The sequence below is a fragment of the Carassius gibelio genome, chromosome A13 (assembly GCF_023724105.1).
Source record: "Carassius gibelio isolate Cgi1373 ecotype wild population from Czech Republic chromosome A13, carGib1.2-hapl.c, whole genome shotgun sequence".
Taxonomy (NCBI): domain Eukaryota; kingdom Metazoa; phylum Chordata; class Actinopteri; order Cypriniformes; family Cyprinidae; genus Carassius; species Carassius gibelio.
The window spans coordinates 9,251,339-9,273,913 of record NC_068383.1 but is presented as its reverse complement, the minus strand read 5'-3'; the positions used below and the strand labels follow the sequence as shown (position 1 = coordinate 9,273,913).

Below are 22,575 nucleotides of genomic sequence, written 5' to 3'. Positions count from 1 at the left end.
TAAAATTTGTAATATTTATGTAATATTTTTCTTGCAAAATAATTTTTAAAGCTGAATTCATGAAGACACAAGCTTCATTAGTCAAATGAAGTTTTTATTTTATTTTAACTTATTTATATGTATATAATTTAATTAAAGGTGACAAATTGCTTCACCACACACGCACGCACACACACACAAAGTTTACTAATGTCATATGCAGACATCATGTTGAAACAACTAAAAAAATAAAAATAAAAAATAAGTAAAGTTAAATTATATTCCTAAGTGACACTTACTTAATGAGCAAGTTGTTTCAGTTAATCAAAAATAATAATTTTAAATCACTCAAAAACTATTAAAAAGTCACACAAACCCAAACTACTTGCGTTAGTAGAACTTTTTTGGAAAATTAAGTTTATACTACTCAATCAGTTTAATTATTTTGAGCATTTGGGTTTACAGTGTGCTCATGCGAGCCACCTGTGTGATTCATACTGTGATATGGGGGATGTGCCATCAACCTAATGCTACACATACACATCAACATCCAGCACAGTGTCTCTCCAACGGCCTAATTTAGCTTCTGTGCCATACTCTCTGATATTTCCCACTTGGGCCAATCAGATAAGTCATACATGGCTTAACCACACAAAAGAGCACTTGGAAGCCCAAGCGGATGCTGCACATGGAAAAGGCTCCAGTGTGCTTTAGATGAACACTTTTGAAACACAGAATGGTAAATGTAAAGCTAAGAGGGATTAAACATAAATAGAAAGTTTTCTTTTGGGGAAAAGGAGACCATCAAGTTGGGGTTTTATCCACTTTTATTTTGCAATATGACCAATATCCTATCATATTCAAGTGTGTATGAAAAAAGTTAAGTCACTGATTTATTTTTTTGAAAAAGCTAAATACAATAAGCATTGGATCAAGGCACATACAAGGACTGGCCAAAGGGCATTCAATGCACTTTGGTCTTCAGTTGTAAAGAACAATTTAACTGTGGCAACTTAAATGTGACTTAAATTAGAAAACAAAAAAAAATTATATGAACAAAAAAATAGTTGACACTTTTTTTATATTCCAAATAGAAAAGAGCCCAAAGGTGTTTCTTACCATATGCTTTCTGCCCACAACGTATTCCTTTTTAGGAGGCAATGCTTACATGACATGGTTAACTGTACTGAGGGGTACGGTAAATGCTGCTTTCCTTTACTGAATGAGTAATATTAAGTTCTGTGTTGTGGTTTTGCCCGTCCACTTGGATTTGACTGCGAAACAACCTTTCATTTGATCTGTGTGCTTCATTTGCAAAGGATTTAGGATTCTGTGCTGTGTTGCTGACTCCTCCAGAGAGGAAGTAATAGATATCTGCTTCCTAAACATTGCATTGATGTAAAGTCTGGCAACATTTTGGAATGGGCAACCAGGGTTCCTAAACAAAATCAGAGGTTTCTGTGACACCGGAGAAAGTCTGTGCCTGCCATCCGTAGAATTAACAAAACACTTGTGTCTTTATTTCCTTTGATCAGTCACCTGTGCCCTATATTCTCACAGCCTTGTTTATTTATGTATTTATTTTTTCCACTGATGTAGCGATAATTTTGACCTGTGCTTTTACTACATGGTTTTCTAAAATCTGATTGTTCAACACAGCAATGAAAACCCACTTTCACAGTTGACAAGTCATCATATCTCACAAAGTTTTTTTTTAATTGTTCTAAAACCATAAGTAAAGGAAGTACAGTACAAATGACTACAAATATCTAAAATATAGAATTGCAGTTTGTGGCAGCATACACCGACAGCTCAGTGATGGCCTGCAATCGGAACCTTTTTCCTTTTAATAAATCGTCCTTAAATATAAATTATATGGCAAATGTACATAACGATGCTTTCTCAGTCTTTTCAATCCAGTGTTTTGCAAAAGACCAAGCAGTCTCGGAGTCACTCATTTGCAATAAAATGTCTTTGTAATCCGCGCACACTATCATGAATGAGAGTAGTCTGAATCTGGTATTCCACTGTCTCTGTAGCTTCTGTTGTTGATGCTGTTTTCACTGTGCGGACTCTTGTAAAGACTTAAGCCATTAGGAGGAAAAATTGTGTGTATCACAAACTCCTCCTTGGAAACGGGCATGTGATTTATGGGAATCATTTGAAACGAGGTCTCTCTAATCTCCAAGATGGAGTTGTCCTTCTTTGTTCCAGCTTCGGCGTAATCGTCCTTCTGCCTGCGCCCTTTGTTGTACGTGCAGTTCCTGGAAAATAAGGAACCATTCCTGTGGACGTACCAGCACACCAGGGCCAACATAATGATAGCCAGAAGGGCCACCGCCCCTCCAATGATGGCAGCTAAAGGCAGATTAGAATTTTTGTAAGGCTCTTTCTCCTGCTCTCTGTTCAAGGTAGTGGTGGGATTGTACGGTTTCAGCGAACCAGTTTCTGTCTCTATGCAAACAGGTGTCTCATCTGACAGGTAAATGTTACTCGTCTCCATAGGAACCATGCATATCCGATAAGAGGATTCGGGCTCCAGAGCCGTGAGCAGGTACTCTGTTCTCTCCCCTTGGACAATGGTTTCCGTTATAGATCCGAAAGCAGGACTGTGGCCCAGCTTTAGCCAGCTGAGCCTCAGGGCTGTCATGGGCTGGGATACTCTCCAGGATATGTGCACCGTCTCTGCGCTACTGGATTTGATGCTTATTGTGATGATCTTACGACTGGACGGCGTCGTGCTACGATAGTTTCTTCCCAGCTCTGGACCCTTAACCACAGGTCTTTTAGTTACATATAAGGGCCACTGGGGTCGAGAGGGTGGCAGAGTGTTTGAGACTGTGCTGGTCTCATACGTGGTTGGGATCTCGGTGTCTGAGCAGCCAAACAACTCTGTGGATAGGTCTTTGATGGCCATCCCTTTGACCTTATCAGGACCTTGGCACATGAGGCCACGCACATTGACCTTAGACGGAAGACTGCGCAGCCAGTCACGAACCCACTTCATCCTGCAGTTGCAGGACCAGGGGTTGTTGCGCAGGAGCAGCTGGGTAAGGTTATCCAGGTCATCAAACACCCCCATGGGCAGACTGCTCAAGTTGTTGCCTGACAGATCCAAACGGTACAGCTGTCGCAGAAAAGCAAAGGCACCTGCTGGCACATGATTGATGTGGTTGTCTTGAAGATTTAGCTTTTCCAGGCTTGAGCCCGGTAGGTTGGCGGGTGGGGAAGTCAGGGAGTTCCGTACCAAAGAGAGCTCGGTCAGATTGACTAAATTGATCAAGGCCATCTCCCCAATGCCCCTGTTGTTCAGGAGGTTGCCGTCCAGAACCAGTCGCTTCAAATTTATAAGATCCTGCAGGGATGCCTCAGAGATGGACGAGATGCGGTTATCGTCGAAGCGAAGCTCCTCGATCGTCATTGGCAGACCGGAAGGTATGGTGCTGAGGTGGTTACGGGACAGGAAAAGCAGCCTCAAATGGTTGCTGTCCCGGAACGCACCCTCTTCAATGCTAACAGCTGACACGGAATTGTCATCAAGGTGTAATTCCTCGATGAAGGGAATCTGTGCCAGGGAGGCATGGGTGATCATCCGGATATTGTTCTCCTGCAAATGAAGTTCCTTGACATTCAGCGGCAAGTTGGTGGGGAACTCATCCAGATTGTTGCAGTACAGGTAGATCTTTTCGACATTGTTTAGCTGTCGTAGATCTGTAGGGATCCCTGCGCTTTTGATGCGGTTGTTCTGGAGAAAAAGTACAGTAGCATCCTCTGGGATGCCCGAAGGGATGTAAGTCAAATCCCGGTCATTGCAGTATATGAAAGTCCCATCGCACCGGCACTGTGAGGGACAGGAGGCTGAGGTCACCAATGGATTAGCCAGGCCAAGCAGAAGCCCGGCTCTGATGAAGAAGACGAAGAAGGACTTGTAATTGTTTGCCATCGCTAGTGTCCTCCTTGCAGTGGTTGCCCTTAGAGGAAAAAGAAAGGAAAAAAGTCAAATTTATGCCGTCTGAAGAAAAGTCAGTGTCCTGCTCTAATTGCTGTTTTATGTACAGTGCCTGCAGCGTCTCTTTCATTGTAAATGATTCAATTTAAGATAACAATAAAAAAATACAATATTTCGGCTGCTGAATTAATGAAAAGAGGCTATTAACATTTTCAGCAACATGAACAAATGAAACAACTATGGTAGCGAAACATGCCTGGGGTGTTTATCTTGATTGAAATCAGTTTGATATGAAAACAATTCAAAGTAGTGAAAAAAGGAAAAGGGGATTAGAGGAGAAAAAAATAAGAGAAAAAGGGAGGACTGAGAGGTTCAGAAGCAAGTCTAATTGAAGAGGAAGGATATTCCCAATCAGCCATGGATGTAGATAACAAATCCTTAAACCTGCTAGCTTTCCTTGAATGAGATGCCTGTGTGTGAGAGGTTTTATCTTTTGCTGTGTGTAATGTAATCGCAGGCTCATGTTGTTTTACACATTTCTGCTGTTAGCCAGTGCATTTCAAGGCTGCTTTTCATTGCTAAAAACTGCTGGCCGAACACAGTCAGGCCTTGTTGATTAAACATTGGAAAATTGGCTAGTCTTTTTGCATGATTTTGGGGTATCATATATGTATATATTGCATAGTAAAATACTATTGTTTAGATATAATATTATATAATATATAACAATTTATATATATTTATGTTATTTAATGTTACATTTTATATATTGTAATTATATTTGTTTTAATATATTTTTAATAATATAATACATATAATTGTATATTTTATTTCCATAGGCTATTGAAGCCTATGGAAGACTCTTGTTTTTAAACTATTTTGATTGATTTTTTTATATATATATATATTTTTTCTCCTTAACATTTTTCTTCTCATGACTTCTATATATATAAAACAGAAAAAGGCACTTAGCAAGCCATAGCAAGATCATCCATATTTGTCATACCTGATTTAGAAATGCCAGTTAATCCTCTGCAGCCACCCAAAATCCAATGAGGCTTTAAGATCTCCTTTCTATTCTTTCTGAAGATGTTTGTCCGTCTAGTCAAAGGGGTCTCTTTGGTTATATCCTGACCAGGCTGGTATTTGTTGAACTGATCCTTGTTTGTACTGATGACCTCCTGTCTTGTATTGCAGCATGCACAGTTCATGTAATCAAAGGCTTTGCCATGGTAGATAAACCTATAAAGCAAGCAGCTCCGCTTCCAGACAGACCTCAGGCAGACGCCTTCTGTGCAGGCATGCGATTTCAGTGAACTTAATCACAAAAAAAGACTAAAACAAAAAGAAAGGAAATAAAAAAGAGAGCAGAATCCTTTTATTTTAAGTTGCGATTCCTAATCAGACCCTTTTGTGCAGTCCACTCTGAGAAATGAACTGCTCCTGTCTCTCCCAAAGCAGACTGGTCATGGCGTAAAGACCACTGTCCATCTGCAGTACGGGGGGCTCAAATCCAGGGCGGTTCGGTTCTGAAGTCAGGCTCCAAAGTCAGCCCCGAATCCTGTAGTCTTACTCCCGACACGAGCATGAATAAAGTATCCAGCCTCGTGGCTCGAAAGCAGAATCTCCTGTGCTGTTGTGACACTCCTCCTTCCTGGATCTCGTTTCACGAACCTGTGCCCGATGTGCAGATGCCCACTCCTTCTCACATGCTGAACTTCCTACTGGGAGGGATAAAAGAAGGAAAATAACTCAATCAGAGAAAGTTATTTTATTATTGACATCATATGACATCTGAATACGACATAATGCCAGAAAAGGTACGTGGGCCTGTTTAGAATGAGTTATTGACTGTGCATAATATGCTGTTAGGCAGCGTTTATTTAATACTGACATGATAGTGCCAAGGCTGAGATTGAGTCAGACAGCGATGCAGCCAGCTGCAATTGGCCACTGTCCTTCAAACAGAGCCGTTACACGTCACCATCGACAGTACATTGACGTAAACTGATAGCTTTTTTAGCTTAGGTTTTCAAGGTTTGCACCTAACATAAAAAGAGCATCACAATGGATTTTATTTTTATGGATAGTAACAGCCTGTCGATGGTTCCACTGCATTTGAGACAGATGGAACGAAGGGAAAAATAAGAAGGGTGTGTGGTTGAGATGGGAATTTAAAGTCCCTTAAGCTTACTGGGTTTCTGTGTATCAGGGGATTTCTTTGCCTCTGGGTAAATGACCACAGAGAAAAGCCCCTGGCCTGCAGTCCTTTGATAGTGGACACTGGTTGTGAAACCTGGATTAGTGGAGATGTTGTGTGGATTTTTATAAAAAACATTTCTTTTTCCTCGCCTTAAGCCTGTGCTGCCGGGATAATCGCACTCGCTGTTCTGTCTGGCACTAACCCTAACATCCCTCCTCTAGTGTTCTCTATGGTGATGGCTGAAAAGAATTCCTTTGCATAAGAAAAGTGACCACAGTTTGGGTTCGCGACAATGGCCGAAGACCGCTTCCTCCCGCCTGGTGACGTTCTCCACCGAGCTGTGCTTTTAAACTGGCTGAGCACGCTCTGGAAGGAAAGGGTGAAGGTAAAAATAAGAGTCATACTGAAGCATATTGCTGCTGAGGTGTCAAGCAGCCACCAAAGGTCCCTTGGGCTGCCCCGACAGCGCTTGAACACAACGCCCTCGCACTGCTCAAAAATGTACATGTGAGATGTCTTGCACTCATGAATACCCAAATGGGCCTTACCCCCTGGTGGCCCCAATGAGATGTCCGTGCTGCACATACAATACTCTAATTTCCAACAATATATATTTCCTGCCACGTAGACTGACAATATATATTTCTATAACTGACAGCCATCACCACGGTCTGTGCCCTTGCCTGAAATCCTTTCGCTGACCTGCAGATAGTAACCTTCTTGTAGAACACGTTGGGGTATGACAGGCAACTTTGAAGCAGTTGTTTGGAGGGACAAGGAGAGATTAGGGAATTGAAGGCCCTGTAACTTGATTACAGGTCTCGCCAGCACAGTCTAATAATACACAACATCCTTCTGTTGAGCCTGAGTGCTCCGTGTGCATGCTTTTGTGTTAGTAGATTACCAAAAGCTCGCAAACAGCAGCTGTGACCCAACTTTAAGGACAGGTGATGGTTGACTGTGAGATTTCAGTACACTGACATTGACTAAGTTGCTTCCTTTTTGGTTAAATCCTGAAACATGTGGAACGATTTGCTGCATGATTGCCAGATATATTGAAGAGGAAAATGAGTATTTGCAGGATTGGTGAATGGTTGGTTAGCAATCGGTGTGCAATTTTCCAACTGCTCCGGGGAAATGTTGTATTGATTTGGAGAGTTGTGTGTGTAAAGCAACTTGCCATTTTTCCAGAAGTCTGACAAATAACAGACTGCAAAATGATGTGGAAATGGAATTGCTCTTGCTGTATGTACTATACTCAATGTAAATCAGTTCCTAGAACAGGGCAAAAGCAAGCTGGCTAAATAAAAGCCATTTTTGTCTGCCAAGATACTTTGCTTGAAAATATCAGGGTTCACTCACAGGTGGACGTGTATTTCATGATATTTCAGCTGAGATCATATACGCTTCACCTAAAGCTTGTCATGCTAGCTCTCAATGGGTCGTGCAAGCCTTGATCTGGATGGATGATTGGCTGCATTATCATTTCTTTCTATTTCCCTTGGCTCCTCAGATTTCACTGAAGTGCCAGTGGTCTATTATTCATTACAAGTTAAGCATGAGAACCCTGGCCTTCGTTCTTCTGCTTTACTGAACTTCTTTCACTTAGAATTATTAGCTTTTCCACATTTTGTTAAATCTTCAAGCCCCCTACTCAACCCACTGCTCATAGCCAGAGAGAAAAGGCCACTGAATGTGACGGGCACCTCTCACTATCGTTCTAATAGGACGTATTTCCTGTTAGGAGATCGTTCTAATGGCTGGGCCTGCTTCTGCTCCATTGCTCTGCTTGATATTCAATTGAGCATCCTGCTTAAAACGAACACAGCCAAGACTACCTTTTGCTCGTTTACAGTCTTGATTTCAGAACATCTGAGTCTGAGAAATGGGGCATTTAAGAGAGAAAAAAAAATCATATTTGAATGTGATTATGCAACATAAAAGTGCAGAGAGAATATATTTTTTAAAGTTTTGGTTTTGCCAAAATTTCAATTATTTTAAAATCTTAATATATCTGAAAATTGGAATATTAAATACAAACAAAAGCATTTCTATAATGACAATTCTTTTATTTGAGGTTTTCTGCATTTTTAAATCAATCAGAGTAATGGTTCAGATGACAAACACTGCACTGTTCATCATTTTTAAATATATATTAGTTCCCAAAAATGCTGTCATATTTTATCAGTGCCCATGCATGAACAAAGACATTTAAGATGAAATAAAATGTTCTTCTTCATTGGTAGGTCCTGAGCTGTGATCATGAAAAACAGCTTTCTTGTTTTCCACAGATAATAGATTCTGAACCCAAGATGGGATTTGAACTAAATGCCTCTCTTTGTCATGTATCTCATGTCCATGAAGCCAAATCATGCCTCTCTGAGCCCAGTGGGCCGAAAGATGAAATTCCTTCATATTTGGAAACGAGAAGAAAGGTTTGGGCATGGTTTTAACATTAATTTCAGAGCAGGCTATTGTGTTAAAGGCTCCCCTCTGTGTTCGGTTTTGGGGCAGATGATCCGCAGGTTTGTCCCTGGCTGGTGTTCAGGCAGTGAGAGTGGATTCTAGGGGAGACGGGGGTCTTTTTCTTTTGTACTGCACTGAAAAGAAAGTGGTCTGTGGCAGCTGCACTGCTTTCCCCACTTGGGGGTGGTAGGTGCTTCTGTATCAGGCCTGAGCTTGTCAGATACACACACACACACAGACACTTGGAGGCTGAACTGGCTCTTTAATTACCACATATGTACCCCCTGCTATGGTACAGTGGGCAGCAGTTGCCGGACAAGGGCAAAAAGGGGTGGGTTGATTTACTGCACTGTACTTTTCTTGTTTCCACTCCAAACGGGGGTAAATTGTATCTGTAATAAAGCTAAAATTCACAGTTCTTTTTCAGCTTGCACTTTCTTTGTTACATAATTTGGACGGTATATTTAAGATCTAAAACTTGAACGTTTGAGGAAAGAAAGTTTAGGCTTGTTTTTCAAATGTACGTTTTATAGAATAGCCTCACTGAGGTTGGCTGCCTACATGAGCGGAGAATTCTGTGAGAACGATTTGTTTTTTGTCCTCTGCACAAAAGGGTGACAGACTTTTTTCTGAAGGCCTGAAAGACATGACCATTTCATGTTGACTCTGAGTGAATGCCACGGACCACTGGGTTTAGCCTCCGGCATTCGTTGCTTGAAACAAAAAGTGCTATCTGTCTGGCTGCCAATAAACATACACTGGATGTATAGATATTTGCGTTAAAATATAAAGAGTTGGTTAATTTGCATTCCTGTGTATTATTATCTGAAGAGAAACTTCTATTTATGTCTTGTAAAACATGGAGGTGTGGTATTTGAAAATTGCTGATACTAATTGTTTATGCAAGTGAAAAAGACTGACACAGAGTGCTTTGACACATCCAACAAAGAACAATGGGTTAGTTAATTTTATCACCCTCCTTACAAAGTCACAACAGACCATTTGTTGTTCTCTGCTTTTGTCATGCTAAGAAACTAATCTATCCGAATACACAGTCTTTTAGTGCATTTGCACACGTGAAGCTCAAAGCTAAGAAAAACAACTTGCACTTAGTACATTAGGGATTAAAAAAAAGGCCCTGTTCACTTGAATCTCTAGCATACTTGTCCAATGTGAATCCTCTTTAATAGTAGTCTTAAACTGATTGAATCAACTCTGACTGAAGGCTTTTGCTCTTATCATTATCTTTCAGTTCCTCTCTCTTTATCTGCACAAAAATGTTATTTCAATATTTTTCTGCCTAAAAGATATGAAAGCTTATCTTTCAGATAACTTGGAAGGCTACTTAAAAGATTGGAAATTCGTTTGATGGAAAAATCCTGAAGCAGCTGACAGCCTCAGATCTCCTGACTGCGCCACACGCTCACTTCTCTCGCTGAAAAGCACAGGGCGCACATTTATTGCGCGCCAATCTCGTAGTCTGTTGAGTTTTCGTTAGTATTCCAAATGAGAACACGACCCTCATAATCAACAACGAAGCTGTCTGCGCTGCGAGCGGCCGACGCCAGCGGCTTCGATAATGGGACAATTCTAGATTTAACGCGTCGCGCGCAGTGTACACGGACGGAGTGTCACGCGCCGCATCCCCGATTCCCTCCTTCTTTATTCCAGTCACTCTCTCATCACTCTAGAGCGCAGGTTGGGAATTATTAATAGATATTTCCTCATTTGGAATCGACGTCTACTAGTTTCGTTTGCGGTAAAGCCTGTCACACAAGAACAGATTTAAGACATAGCGCGTTAAGTTTATTCGTTCCTGTTGATTGCACGCGGTAGAAATACAAGCTGCATTACGCCGCCCTCACACCCCAAACTAGGTTTTAAGGACTCCATATCAGTATTGACTGATTTAGATTATGCTGATGGTAATAATAAAATGCAAGTTGTGCGTTCTTAGAGCGTTTATTCGCGCGCAGCGGCTTTGAGATTTAAAAGGATAGTTCACCCACAATAAAAATTCGACCGTTTTCTCACCTCCAAGTTGTTCCAAACCTATATGACTTAACAAAATCCTATATAAAATAAGCCAGTAGTCACATGTGTTAGATAGGAAAAAAGATACATTGAAAGTGAATGGTGAATGTGGCTGAAGTCTTAACATTTCTCCCATTTCATGTTCTAGGAAAGAAAGTCATCTTTTTTTTAAACGCTAATTTTTGTTTTAAAATTATTTTGGAAATGCATGCTGAATGTTAAATGACAAACTAAAGGCCATGTATGCAGGCATGCTGAATTTCATGACTACGGTATTTGTGAGTTTAAATTACTATTACATCCCCCTCAAATCCCTAATGGTCTGCCTACATTCCTAATAAAACACCTTTTGCTGTTGGAAATAAATAACAATGGATTTGAAAGTTTAGAAGCAAAGTCTACTGCTTGAAGCATTGTGAGTGACTGGGATTTAAGGGATAGACGCAAATTTGCTCTATGCAGGTTTTTAAGGTATTTGATAACATCAGAGTGATGAAACGAATAAGGTAAAGGGTTAGAAACAGCCCCCCTCCCCAAAAAAATAAATAAGGGGAAGCCCATAACAAAATACACTTACCTCCCCAAGCAATAATTCAAAAAGGGAAATAAAAAATATATATCCTCAAAGCATAAAGTCAGTCCGTAGGTTAAATCCAATGCGGTGGAGGATGATTTCATTTCCCAAAAAGAGCCCAGTGTAAGAAAGGCTGAGTAGCAGCAATGGTGCGAATAGCAGGGTGTGTTTTTAAGTCCACACACTTGATCACATACACACACACATACACTCCTTTGGCTCAGAGAGAGACAAGATAGAGAAGTCGGCAGAGCTGGTCAGCTGCATGGAGCTCATTACAAGTGTGAGGTTGCATCTGCCTCCAGCTCTGCTTCAACACAGCGCTGATGTCATCTGGGGGCGGAGCTTGTGCCCCCCCCCTCTTTTTCTCTGTCTCTCTCTCTCCCACTTCCATCATGCTATATTTACTGTGGACGCAAGGGGGAGCAGGAGAAAGAAAGATGAGTATTGAGCAGCCTTGAATGGGCAGCTTGAGTGGGCACTTCATGTGTTTGTGTTGAAGGCCACCAGAAGCATTATGTAGGTGAGCGTTATAAGAATGAAGTAATAGAGTTTATATGTTAGAGATGCTGAGAAAAGGCTTAGCAATCTATCAGCCCTTGTATGCGCTTATTTAAATCGGAACAATGAACTTTCTTTATTTTACTGATATGTGTCTGTAAGAGAGAGAGCTGTTATTGGCGTCTTTCACAGCGCATTATGAATTTTTAAGCTCGGAAGTCAGGCGTTATGTTCAGCCTTTTTATGCTTATTAAGTATTAAAGTGGCTCTAAATGGAGAATTTGCTCCTTCGTAAACTAGAGACTGTGTGTGTGTCAGTTGTCTCTCAAGGGCTTTTGAAGACCTTTATACAGTGGAGTCTGTTCTTGACCTCAGCAGACCCCTCTGGTTGAGCGGTTATTTTGTTGTGCCTATACTCTTTGCTAGCAGATACAGTTCTGTTTGTTAAGGGGATAGTTTGCCAAATAATATGAGTTATTATTTGCTAAACCTCATGTAGTTCTATGCCTTTTATTACTTCTGTGGAACAGAAACAGGGAAATTTCTAAGTCCTTTCTTTTCTATATAATGGAAATGTATTAGCTGCAATATAACCAAAGGCAACATAAATAAGGTGGTACATACTTTATTGAATTTCCATTTTTGAGAAGAGTGGCCAGTAACTTCTTAAAAAATCTGTTGTGTCCCTAATCCCTAAAATCCCTAATGTCATTCCAAACAAGCATACGTGTTTGGAATGACATTAGGGATGTAACGATATGATAATTTCTTATCACGATTATGGTGACCAAAATGATCACGGTTTGGTTCAAATTTGCTGGATATGTTAAAAAAGTACTGACACATACTTTTTATATTCAAAAATCAACAAACAACAAATACAATTTTTAAAACTTTTTGTTTGCATTGTTTGCATTAGCAATGATGTTCGGATTTTAAATGACAACTTGACTGACAGTTGAATAGCATGTTGAAATTTCTAATTTAAATGTTCAAATAAAGCTTTGCAAAAGTTTTATAAAAAGGTAAGCCTCACATTTCAGCCTTTAAATAAAGAAAAATATAAGTTAAAAGGATAATTGATTAATAAATGACTATGTATTTTATCTAGCCTACTCCTTAAATATTTCTTGATATAAATAACTGATATACCTCACAGGATCAGGGTCAGTCAGTCATTAAATGTTGGTGTCTTTCAGTGGAATAGATAAGGTTGACCTGCTTTCACTACTGTGTGGTTTGACTGTTTTCTGGACTGCAATTGCTTTGGACTGACATGAAGGAGAGCTGCTATTCTCCCTAAACCACTAAAACTGGTTGTTCAAATTTTAATATATAAAATATATTTTAGTTTTAAATACAGAAAGGTACAAATGGTTCCATGGGTGCAATACCCATTTAAAATGTACTGATATGCACTCTTTAGGTACTAATAGACTTCATTAAATTAAATTAAATTTAAGCAGATGCTTTTATCCAAAACGACTTACAGTGCATTCAGGCTAACAATTTTTACCTAACATGTGTTCCCTGGGAAACGAACCCACAACCTTGCGCTGCTAACGCAATGCTGTACCACTTGAGTCACAGGAGCACTATTTATAAATAGTCATAGACTTTATGGTGTCTATAGACTTAAATAGACTTTTATAAATAGTCATAGATTTCTTATTACTAATAATTAAAAAATATAATTAGTTTTTTTTTTATGTAAAAAGAATATTACATTGTAAGGGTTGTTACCTATATTTAGCATGAAGGTTACTTACACTTTTTCCAAAACATGTTTTGTTGTATAGCTTTACAAGCATCCATTGGAGGATTAAGCAGCTGAATAATGTCCTTTCCACCCTGGACTTTTACAGCAGGTCTAGGGGTCATGTTTTTAGGGTCAGAGGTGGAGAAGCAGGGCACAGTCGTATGTGACAAGAGGTCAGTACATGGTATCATGGTCAGAGGCCCGTCTGTCCCCACCGCCTCAGGACAGATCATGACTCCGGCCTCTGCATCGACCCTTCCGGCACTTTTCTCTCCTAAATCTGACTAGGCTTCGTCTGTTATCGGCCCTTGATTGACTCTTAGACGTACAAATGGCCCCAGTGGAGGGCCCCAAGGGGGTCCGATTACCACTATTTCAACACAGTTGAGGGAGTCTTTGTTTTGGGTCATCTGTTGTTTGGTAGGATGATCGTTCCTCATCTTTCCAAAGGATGCCATTTATTTTATCTCCTCCATCTCAATGTGTTTTGACAACAGACCTGACTTTGAAGGAGCTCAGGCTCTTCTCCTCCTGCTGCCCTTCTCTCGTTTGGTGTAGTTAGGGGGTGGAGGGAAGTTTATTAAAGCACTTGATGCGGTTAAGTGCTAACAATAGCATTTTTAGTTCAGGCTTTGTGCCTGAAGAAAGTCTGACCTCTGCTTTCAGGGATGTAAAGCATGTTTCTTATATGGTACTCTTTATTTGAATGGAATTTACAGCATGAGTGCATTAAAATCAAAGCCATACCTAGTCGTTCTTTTCAAAGACTCGTTGAAGGGTTTGTCATTCTGATCTTTACACCTCGTGTATTTTTCATCCCCCTGGCCTATTCTCAAACAAACAAACCTGAACTCAGCACAGTGCTGTCCAGCTCCAAGAGATTTGTAGAGCACACACACACACACACACACACACACACACACACACACACATACAAACAATGTTTAGAATACATAGTTGCAGGGCTCTCTAAATGTTGAACCCATGCCCAGTTAAGGGCAACTTGGAAAAGCTTTTGCCAAATATCTACTTTGTATCTTATTTTTGCTATATCCTTCTGGTTCATTTCCATAATCATTCACCATGGGCAATTAGCAGCGATCTCTGTGCTGCTGACTTCTCATCCTCCCTATCACTTCCACAGAGACCTCCGTGAAATGACAGAATGTGAGTTGCAGGATGGGGTCCAGCTCCATGTACAAGAGTTCATGGCAGCATGATAGAGAAGAGATGAATTATTTCTTACCCTTTCCTGTACTGTATGAGCAGTCCAACAGCCCCAATGTGAGATGGGACTCTGGCTTACATGACAAGTCAGTCCTGTCTCCTCCTAGCCCCTTCCTCTTTTTCTTTTTTTAATGCAGACCCCAGATGTTTAGCATTAACTTCCTTGGTCTCAGGAGACTAGGATCTCCTAAGCAGCAACAACAGTCTCACCAAACTGACTTCCTGCTGTTCAAACCCAAACCAAAGGTCTGAGTCAGCGGTCAGCACTCTTGTGTTTTTGTGAGGAATGAGCAGATCCTCACAAATAGTCCTCTGGGTTGTCTTCTAAATGTTCCCCTTTGTGTCTGTGGCTTGTTTTTCTAAGGACCTTGTTGTGTTGGCCGCAGGGATGGGGTGGGGGGTGGGGGGGGGTTGGGAGTGGGATTGGGTATGACTTGTCGACTGTGCGGAAACCTCTGGACCCCCCAGTGTTAAATGAGCTTTGAAACAATGGCCTCTGATCAGATTAGATAGCCACCCCCCCAGCCCAAACTACTCCGTTTGGCCTATCAGTATTGCAAGAGATAAAAGATGTCATCAGCACACAATGAATCACCAGTCTCACCACTCCAGCGCTCTAATGTAGCTCAATCAAGCACCTCGCTCTCTTCCTCTCCAACGGGTTACTGTTTCAGCCCTAAATCTGTAATTAGCCAAATAACAATCTTCTCACTCGCTTTTTAAATATAGAAGCCCCCCCATCTTCACAGTAGAAATTTAGCTGTGCAATTGAAAGTCTCTTGAAGGCTTTCTGTTTTGTTTGAAATGCACTCGTTTTCGCAAAGTTCCCAATAGGGCTGCAGCAAACAGCTATTTTGGTGATCTATTTTTCAGCTAATTGGATGTTGCTTATTTCTGTACTTTAAAATATATATTTTAATGTTTCTTATTTTAATATTTAGCATCTTGTATTGCAAAATAGCCTTCCATACATTATTTCAAATACTATATAAAAGTATATACATTTCAATTTTAAGGGTATATTTACAAAGACTATTCACAGTTTGAAAGCATTCACTGTGCTGCATTGGAAATAGATTTAAAGTATTGAAATGTTATATTACAAATGTAATATTTCGAATGAATTGTTTTATATATATATATATATATATATATATATATATATATATATATATATATATATATATATATATATATATATATATACACATATATATATATATATATATATATATATATATATACACACACACGCGTGTATATGTGTGTGTATATATACAGACATGCAATCTTTTGTGATGTTGTTCTTTATTCTTTGTTATCAAAGGAAGCTCGTCAGTGGTTTTTGTTAGTTTCGCTCCTCAGAGAGGAAGCAATGCTTAATGACATTAAAGGTTCGCTGACTCAAACACACACATGGAAATTGTAGATAAGCTTGATAAAGCAGCATTTTAGACCATTTTACTCCCGCTGGTTTTGGCTAGATTTCAGAAAGTTTCATTTGGCAGAGATTGCATAAAGAGAGTTACACAATGATTAAAGCTGTTGGTATGGAGTTTATTATTTAGTATATTAGGTGCTAAACAACAGTTTGTGCCTTTGTTCATTTGCTGCCTTCATGAATTTTTATGAAGCAAGTATGCAAATAGGATTCGCTTGAATAAATTTTTTTTTTTTTTAATCAGTTTTGGTCTTTATTTCTGATAAATCCTCCAAACTTTATTTTTCTCCAACACCCAAATTTTAGTTTCTTGACATATGACAGAGACCAACCATTTACAGCTGCTCATAAAACATCCTGCTATTATGAGTAGCATATACTAAGATCTTTATAGCACTTTTAAGAATCACATCTGCTGTGAATCGGTTAAATCAATGTGCCGGAGAAAGACAAGAATGCGCCCATTGTGTTTTCATGTTCTCTAAACGAAGCTCAGACAATGCTTTGTGAGCTATGTGCTTTTACGATGTCTCACCTTGCGTTGACTTATGTTGTATCTACAGAAGGGCTACATGTTTGTGATCAGTTCCATTCGATTTTCTTCTTCTTAAATAATTTAGCAGTGTTTTTAATGGAGGAAAATCATTATTGGTAATGAACCTTGAACGACTGAATACTAAGTGGCTTCTGCAGAACCTTACAAATTTAACTCTTGAGCTTCAAGTGCTGTGAATTTAGGTCATCAGGCCATTGTACTGTTTACATAAAGTTGTTCATTTGCATTGTCGATTCACTGGACATTGCCACATCAAGTCGGCAGAAATTGTAATTGCATTAATAACGAATGACTTCCAATCATTTCGTCACTGTAAACCACTGAAGGAAAACGGCCACCACTTGTTGTTCTTCTACTTGTGAAAAGGAAGTAGGACATTACAGACTAGTGTCTCGCTCTTCTAACTCAAGTGTGCAAGACCTTGGCTTTGAACCTTCCCATAATGAAACTTGAGTCATCCTGTCCGATCGTGAGGTGTATTTCTTAACACCTCAGAAGCATCTGCGTCCCCCAGCATTCTCAAGGGCTTGTGTAAGCAGTGTATCAGATGTACCCCATGTCTTTGTGAAGAACGGCTCAAGATTGGGCAGGAATGGAATGATGACAGGTAAATGAGGGGAACGGTTTGTGTACACTTCTTACTTGAGCCCCCCACACTACCCCCCATTAGCATCCGTTGTTCCCAAAGTGAACTAGCAATTTGTTGAGGCCGTTTGGGGCGATGAAAGCTGAGGATTAAAGAAACTGGACAGGGTTCCTCTCCATTGCTCTTTGTCTTTGAGTGAGACGTGATTATTTGTGCCATTTCCCATCGCTCTCCGAGACCATATGTGGATGTCTGACCTATGCGTTTGTGTTGAATTTTCACAATAAAGACCGTTATAAAAGAGTTATATTACAAATAAATGCTGTTCGTTTGACCTTTCTATGCATCAAAGAATAATTAAAAAAATAGTATCACCATTTCCACTGTTTTCAAAATTGATAGTGAAAATTATTATATTTTTTCAGCAAATTAGAATGATGAAGACTGAAGACTTTAGTAGTGGCTGCTAAAAATGCAGATTTGCCATCATGGGAAGAAATAACACTTTAAAATATATTAACATAAAATTGAAAAAGTAGTCATTTTAAATTGTAATAATAGTTTGTGAGCATTACAATATTACTGTTTTTATTGTATTTTTAATCAATTAAATACAGCCTTGGTGTGCAGAAGATAACATCTTTTAAAAACATTAAGAAATCCAACTTACCCCAAACCTTTGTACAGTAATATGTATATATATGTGTAATATACAAGTGTATTTTGTCATAATATCCTGTCAGCTATATCAGTCAAATTCTGCATACTCTAGTCTAAAACTGTCTTAGAGCTGTCCACATCAAACAGCTTTTCTGAAGGATTTGCAGACTTGAACAAGAGACTATTTTTGTACCTTTAGCTTGCTCTGTAAAGCGGAAACTCCCGCCAGCTTCGCCTTCAAATTGAAGGTCAGTCTAATAATGCGAGGATGACATTTCAGCCTCTCTCCTACAGTATGTGAATTACTATCCTGCTGAGATCAGCTGTGATGAAGGAAGTGAAATCACTCGTCTTTGTGCGAGGATGTCGGTCTGTGTGTGTGTGAATGAGTGACAATGTGTGGCGCCCACCAGTCTTTGCGGGAACAGTGTCTGATTCTGCCAGTCTGTTGTTTTTACATATTCCTCATGCTGTTTTACATGTCTTAGCCTTGAATAAAAAGGACCCATTTGCATCAGACCCACAGCGCTGAGCTCGTGCTGTAGAAACTTAGTCAGTGAGAGATGGATGAGCAGGCATGCGGAGCTCCTTTGAGGTGAAGAGGAAAGACGGATGGTGGTGGTGCTGGTGTTGATGGGAGGAGAGGACGATGGAGGAGCCTCTGTGTTGATGTATTCTCCTCTAGGCCTCTGATCGTTTCCTTTCTGCTGCTGACTCAGTGCTGTCTGGGCCCCCACCGTCCCCTACGGTCACAACCTGGTTGTGTGTGTGTGTGTGTGAAGCTGAGTCATTTAACAAAATGAAATGTCAGAAGTAGTTGGTGATATGCTAAATTGTACAGTTTTATCATGGTGCTTGCATAAAAATAATGGCTGGTGTATAGAGATGTGTTTTCTCCTATTATGTGGAGAAGAACTGAATAAAAAGTGTTAAATCTGTCAGCCGCTGTACTTTCTAGCTGTAGTACCAGCCAAGCGATAGAGTTTCCATCTCCTTATTGGTAATGCTTATACTGCTGCCCATCTGAAACCACTTGTGAAAAATGATAGTACAGTATAGTAAAATATCTATCTAATTACTTAATGCTTAATATGTATATATATATGTATATGCATGTTAATGTTTACGTGTGTGTGTGTGTGTATAGCATTTTTATTAGCTTTAATGGAGGGAAGAACATATGAGCATATGTAGACCTGCAAGATATGTTTATTTCCAGGTTTAAATCATATTACTTCCAAATTTACTGTGGGGTCTCTAAAGTTTGTACCTCACAGTAATCGAATGTGTGTGTGGAAAAGGCTGTACAAATACGCTTCTCGCCAGTTTGTCCTAGGACATTACAATCTCTAGTTGCCTTCACAGTACTTAATAATGGCTGATTGCAAGCTCATGTCTGGCATATGGCTTTGTGTGGGTGTGGGTGTGTAAAGGTGTGTGTTTGTGTTGAGGCCAGCTTAAGCTTCGTTTTTTTTTCAGCTGTATAAAGGTCATCTCTCTAATGCAAAAATGTCAGGTTTCTCTTTTTGGAAGCTTTTAGCAACTAAATTGCATTGCATGGTATAACCTCGCTGTGCTGAAAACAATCACATGTTAATGCTTTTCTCACATCCTGCCACCTTATATGACCCACAGCTGAGTTAAATGAGAGTTTTCTCATTTTTAAAAAAGTCCACAGAGTGATATCACCAGATGCGAGGAACTTCCTTTTTTTAAGGAAAGTCCTCAATGTTTCAATTAGTGGTTCTTTCTTAGGCAAACATCATTATTACTATTGCTAATTTAGGGTGAGTGATTTAAACCATTTAAGCAACAGATGTGAATGATACCTTAGGTCATATCTAGGCAACAGTTTAGAGCACAACTTGTAAAATTCTGAAGGTAAAAATGTTATTAATTTTATTAACATTAATTTTAATGTAACTGATTTTAGTGATTCTGTATAATCCTTTGAGGATAGATTTAACACAAGCCCTGACATTATTCATTGATGGTACATGTTTCTGTTGGCTCTATCAGTTAATGCTATTTTAGTTTAAAACATTTAGCAGCCAAATTGCAGGTGAAGAACTATGCTCCCATGAATGTTAATGAAAAAGATCTAGCAATTAGACATTGGCAGACAAATCAGGACAAAAGACATCAGCAGCGACCATCCACCTAACATTTTATTTGTTCCCGTGATTGAAAACTCAGCAGCAATTATTCCAATCCTCATTGTCACATGATCTTTTAGAAGTCATTATATTATGCTGATTTCAGTTCAAACTTTACAATATTTTGATTTATATTGGTCGCTTTGAATGTTTTTCTTTACAGCTTATGGATTCAAAAATAATTTCTTACATCTGTTACATACTTTCTCCTGTACTAGTTTATTTCAATCACATTTTCATGAAATATTTGTGATATGTGTGTCCATTTGGATTCTCCTTTTAGTGCTGTGAACAGCAGTGGAACACGATTCAGAGTTGTACAGTCTCGGCTCTCCATACTTGACTTGTGTTAAGAAGCACACAGGAACAGAAAAAGTGGAGGGGATTCCACTTAACCTCTGCAGGATTAGTCCTCATGCCTGCTTTAGCAAGGCTAAGAGGGAAATGTCTCCACACACCCAGTCGATATAGGCTAGCCTCATCCTACTGAGATCAACTTAAGCCAGACTTTAGACATCGAGCTGGTCTCAACTTGCCAAAAAGGGAACATTTATGCCTCTAATGGAGAGTGATTCCCTGCTAAACCCGCTGTTACCATTCAGGTCAGGATTTAAGAATTAGCTTCAGATTGAATGTGCATGTGTGCTTGTACGCCTGCCATTCCCTACCGTAGCATTCGACCCCTGGAGGCATGTGGGTCGAACTGTGGAGACGTCCGTGTCTCCGCAGTGTTGACTCAAGACGGTCGTTGACATTCCCCCACCATGTTTGGCTTGGCTTTCGTCAGTTCTCCTTTCAAACATATGCCAGCAACTGCTAAAACACACAATCACGCAGGACACAAACAGGTGAGGCCTCATTAAGCCAGTCAAGACAGTTGGAAGAGACTTTGTGTGTATGTATACATACTCTCCAAGCCCCTTGGCTCATAATGCTGTCATTCCCATTTAGAGTGCGTGCATGATGTACTCCATAACAATGTTTAGTCTTGGCCGTCTGAAATCATTCCCTGTGCACCATTTATCCCTGCTGTTGTGGATTGGTGTGCCTTGTTGTTTGTAGTTAATGTTTATTTCTGGTGTTGTGTCACTGATGTGACAGCAGAATGGAGTTTATGGATTTGCAGTGCCCGAGGAGGGGGCAACCAGAACAGCTGCGCATGTGTATTCATTCATATCTATCTCATCATCGCCCTCCCAATCACAACCCTCTGATCCATTAATCAGACCCTAGTCAGGCCGCCACGAGTGGAGTCTCTCTTCTCACTTCCCCTCTCTTTTAACAATGTGGATGTTTGCCCAGAGCTGCCTTGTTGTGAAATTTCACTCCTATAGTGTCACTCTCGAGAAAAGAGGGTGGCGGAGGAGCGGTATAAGAGAAAACAAAAGTGACGTGTCATCATAGGCGAGAATTTAATCAGCTAAAACACAGCCGAAGCTTGGAAGACTGATTGTTTTTGGAGTAGACCAGGTGCATGTACACCTGCAAAAGTTGTGTGTGTGTGTTCTTCCACCTCTCTTAATTGGAGTGCGCTATCCTCGCTAATGAATATTCTCTCCCCACCTCGATGTGGGTGGGAGAAGAGAGGCTCGTCTGGGAATTAGCACAATCCCGGCGTGCCCCCAGAGAGTTGGAGCCGCTTTCAGTCCTTCAAGCGCTCACTCGATCCTTCTTGACCACATTATCGCAAAGGAGCCTGCTAGCAATTTCCCTGAGCCGTTTGAAATTGTGTTGCGTGTGAAAGCGCTAACGTTTGTTCCTGTGGCGTTTGAAATGTGCTTTCTGCGAACTGTCATAATAAAGCGCTGCAGTACAGTATGTAAGAAAGTTTTTGTGATGGTGATAAGGCCAAGGGAGATTCTGGGAGAGAAATTCCTCACTTTCCCTCATATGGTGACAAACCACATGAAAGCCTCATGAAAAATTCTCTCCTTTTCTTTAGACTTTCTGTCTTTAGGATACGGCGTGGGGATTTTGCATCAAGTTGGGATGGAGGTTGTGATGTGCGCATGAACTAGTCGCTACAGGAGCAATCACATCAACACAGCAGTAAATTGGACTTAAAAGTGCACAAATGTGCAGGGTGGTCCACCTAATCCTTACCTCATCACTGTCTTTTACCTGACCCTGAAATGCCCTGTCAGAACATGTCAGTTTCGCTGGTGTGTGTGTGTTTGTGACTATTCACACACTGCAGCGTTTTGGAAGTGACGACTGCTTTTACATGTAGGAGTGAATCCATTACCATTACATTCTTTTTGTATGTCTGTTTATGTATTTATCAGGGTTGTGCACCGTACAGAATTTGAGAATGCTTTTTCAGTTTCTGAATTCAGAGGAACAGACAGGATAAAACAATACTAATTTGTTGGACGTGGAATTAAAATGAATTGAAAATCTAATAAAAACACTACTGTTTAAAAATTTGTGGTCTGTTAATTTGATCAAAAGGGACATTAAAGATATGCTGCAAAATATAATTGC

At 40.0% G+C, this 22,575-nt stretch overlaps 2 protein-coding genes across 7 annotated transcripts in view; one reads left to right on the top strand and one right to left on the bottom strand.

Annotated features, from left to right (window-relative positions):
- LOC128026060 (ADP-ribose glycohydrolase MACROD1) overlaps positions 1–22,575 on the top strand; it is a 517,908-nt gene that overhangs the window by 82,939 nt on the left and 412,394 nt on the right. The gene's annotated exons all lie outside the window — the stretch shown is intronic.
- LOC128026055 (leucine-rich repeat transmembrane protein FLRT3) lies at positions 789–15,002 on the bottom strand. Of its 4 annotated transcripts, none has more exons than XM_052612779.1 (3): positions 14,712–15,002; positions 4,935–5,652; positions 789–3,950 (listed from the first exon to the last, which is right to left on the bottom strand). In XM_052612779.1, the coding sequence occupies exon 3, from the start codon at positions 3,920–3,922 to the stop codon at positions 1,973–1,975; it is 1,950 nt and encodes a 649-aa protein (XP_052468739.1). In that variant the 5' UTR covers positions 3,923–3,950; positions 4,935–5,652; positions 14,712–15,002; the 3' UTR covers positions 789–1,972. The 4 variants fall into 4 exon arrangements, with proteins under 4 accessions (XP_052468739.1, XP_052468740.1, XP_052468737.1 ...); XM_052612780.1 differs by having other exon boundaries at positions 4,935–5,649; XM_052612777.1 differs by lacking the exon at positions 14,712–15,002 and adding an exon at positions 11,209–11,502.

Bases quoted from the DNA above. Each gene is read 5' to 3' on its own strand.
- LOC128026055 (XM_052612779.1), bottom strand. From the start codon at position 3,922: ATGGCAAACAATTACAAGTCCTTCTTCGTCTTCTTCATCAGAGCCGGG.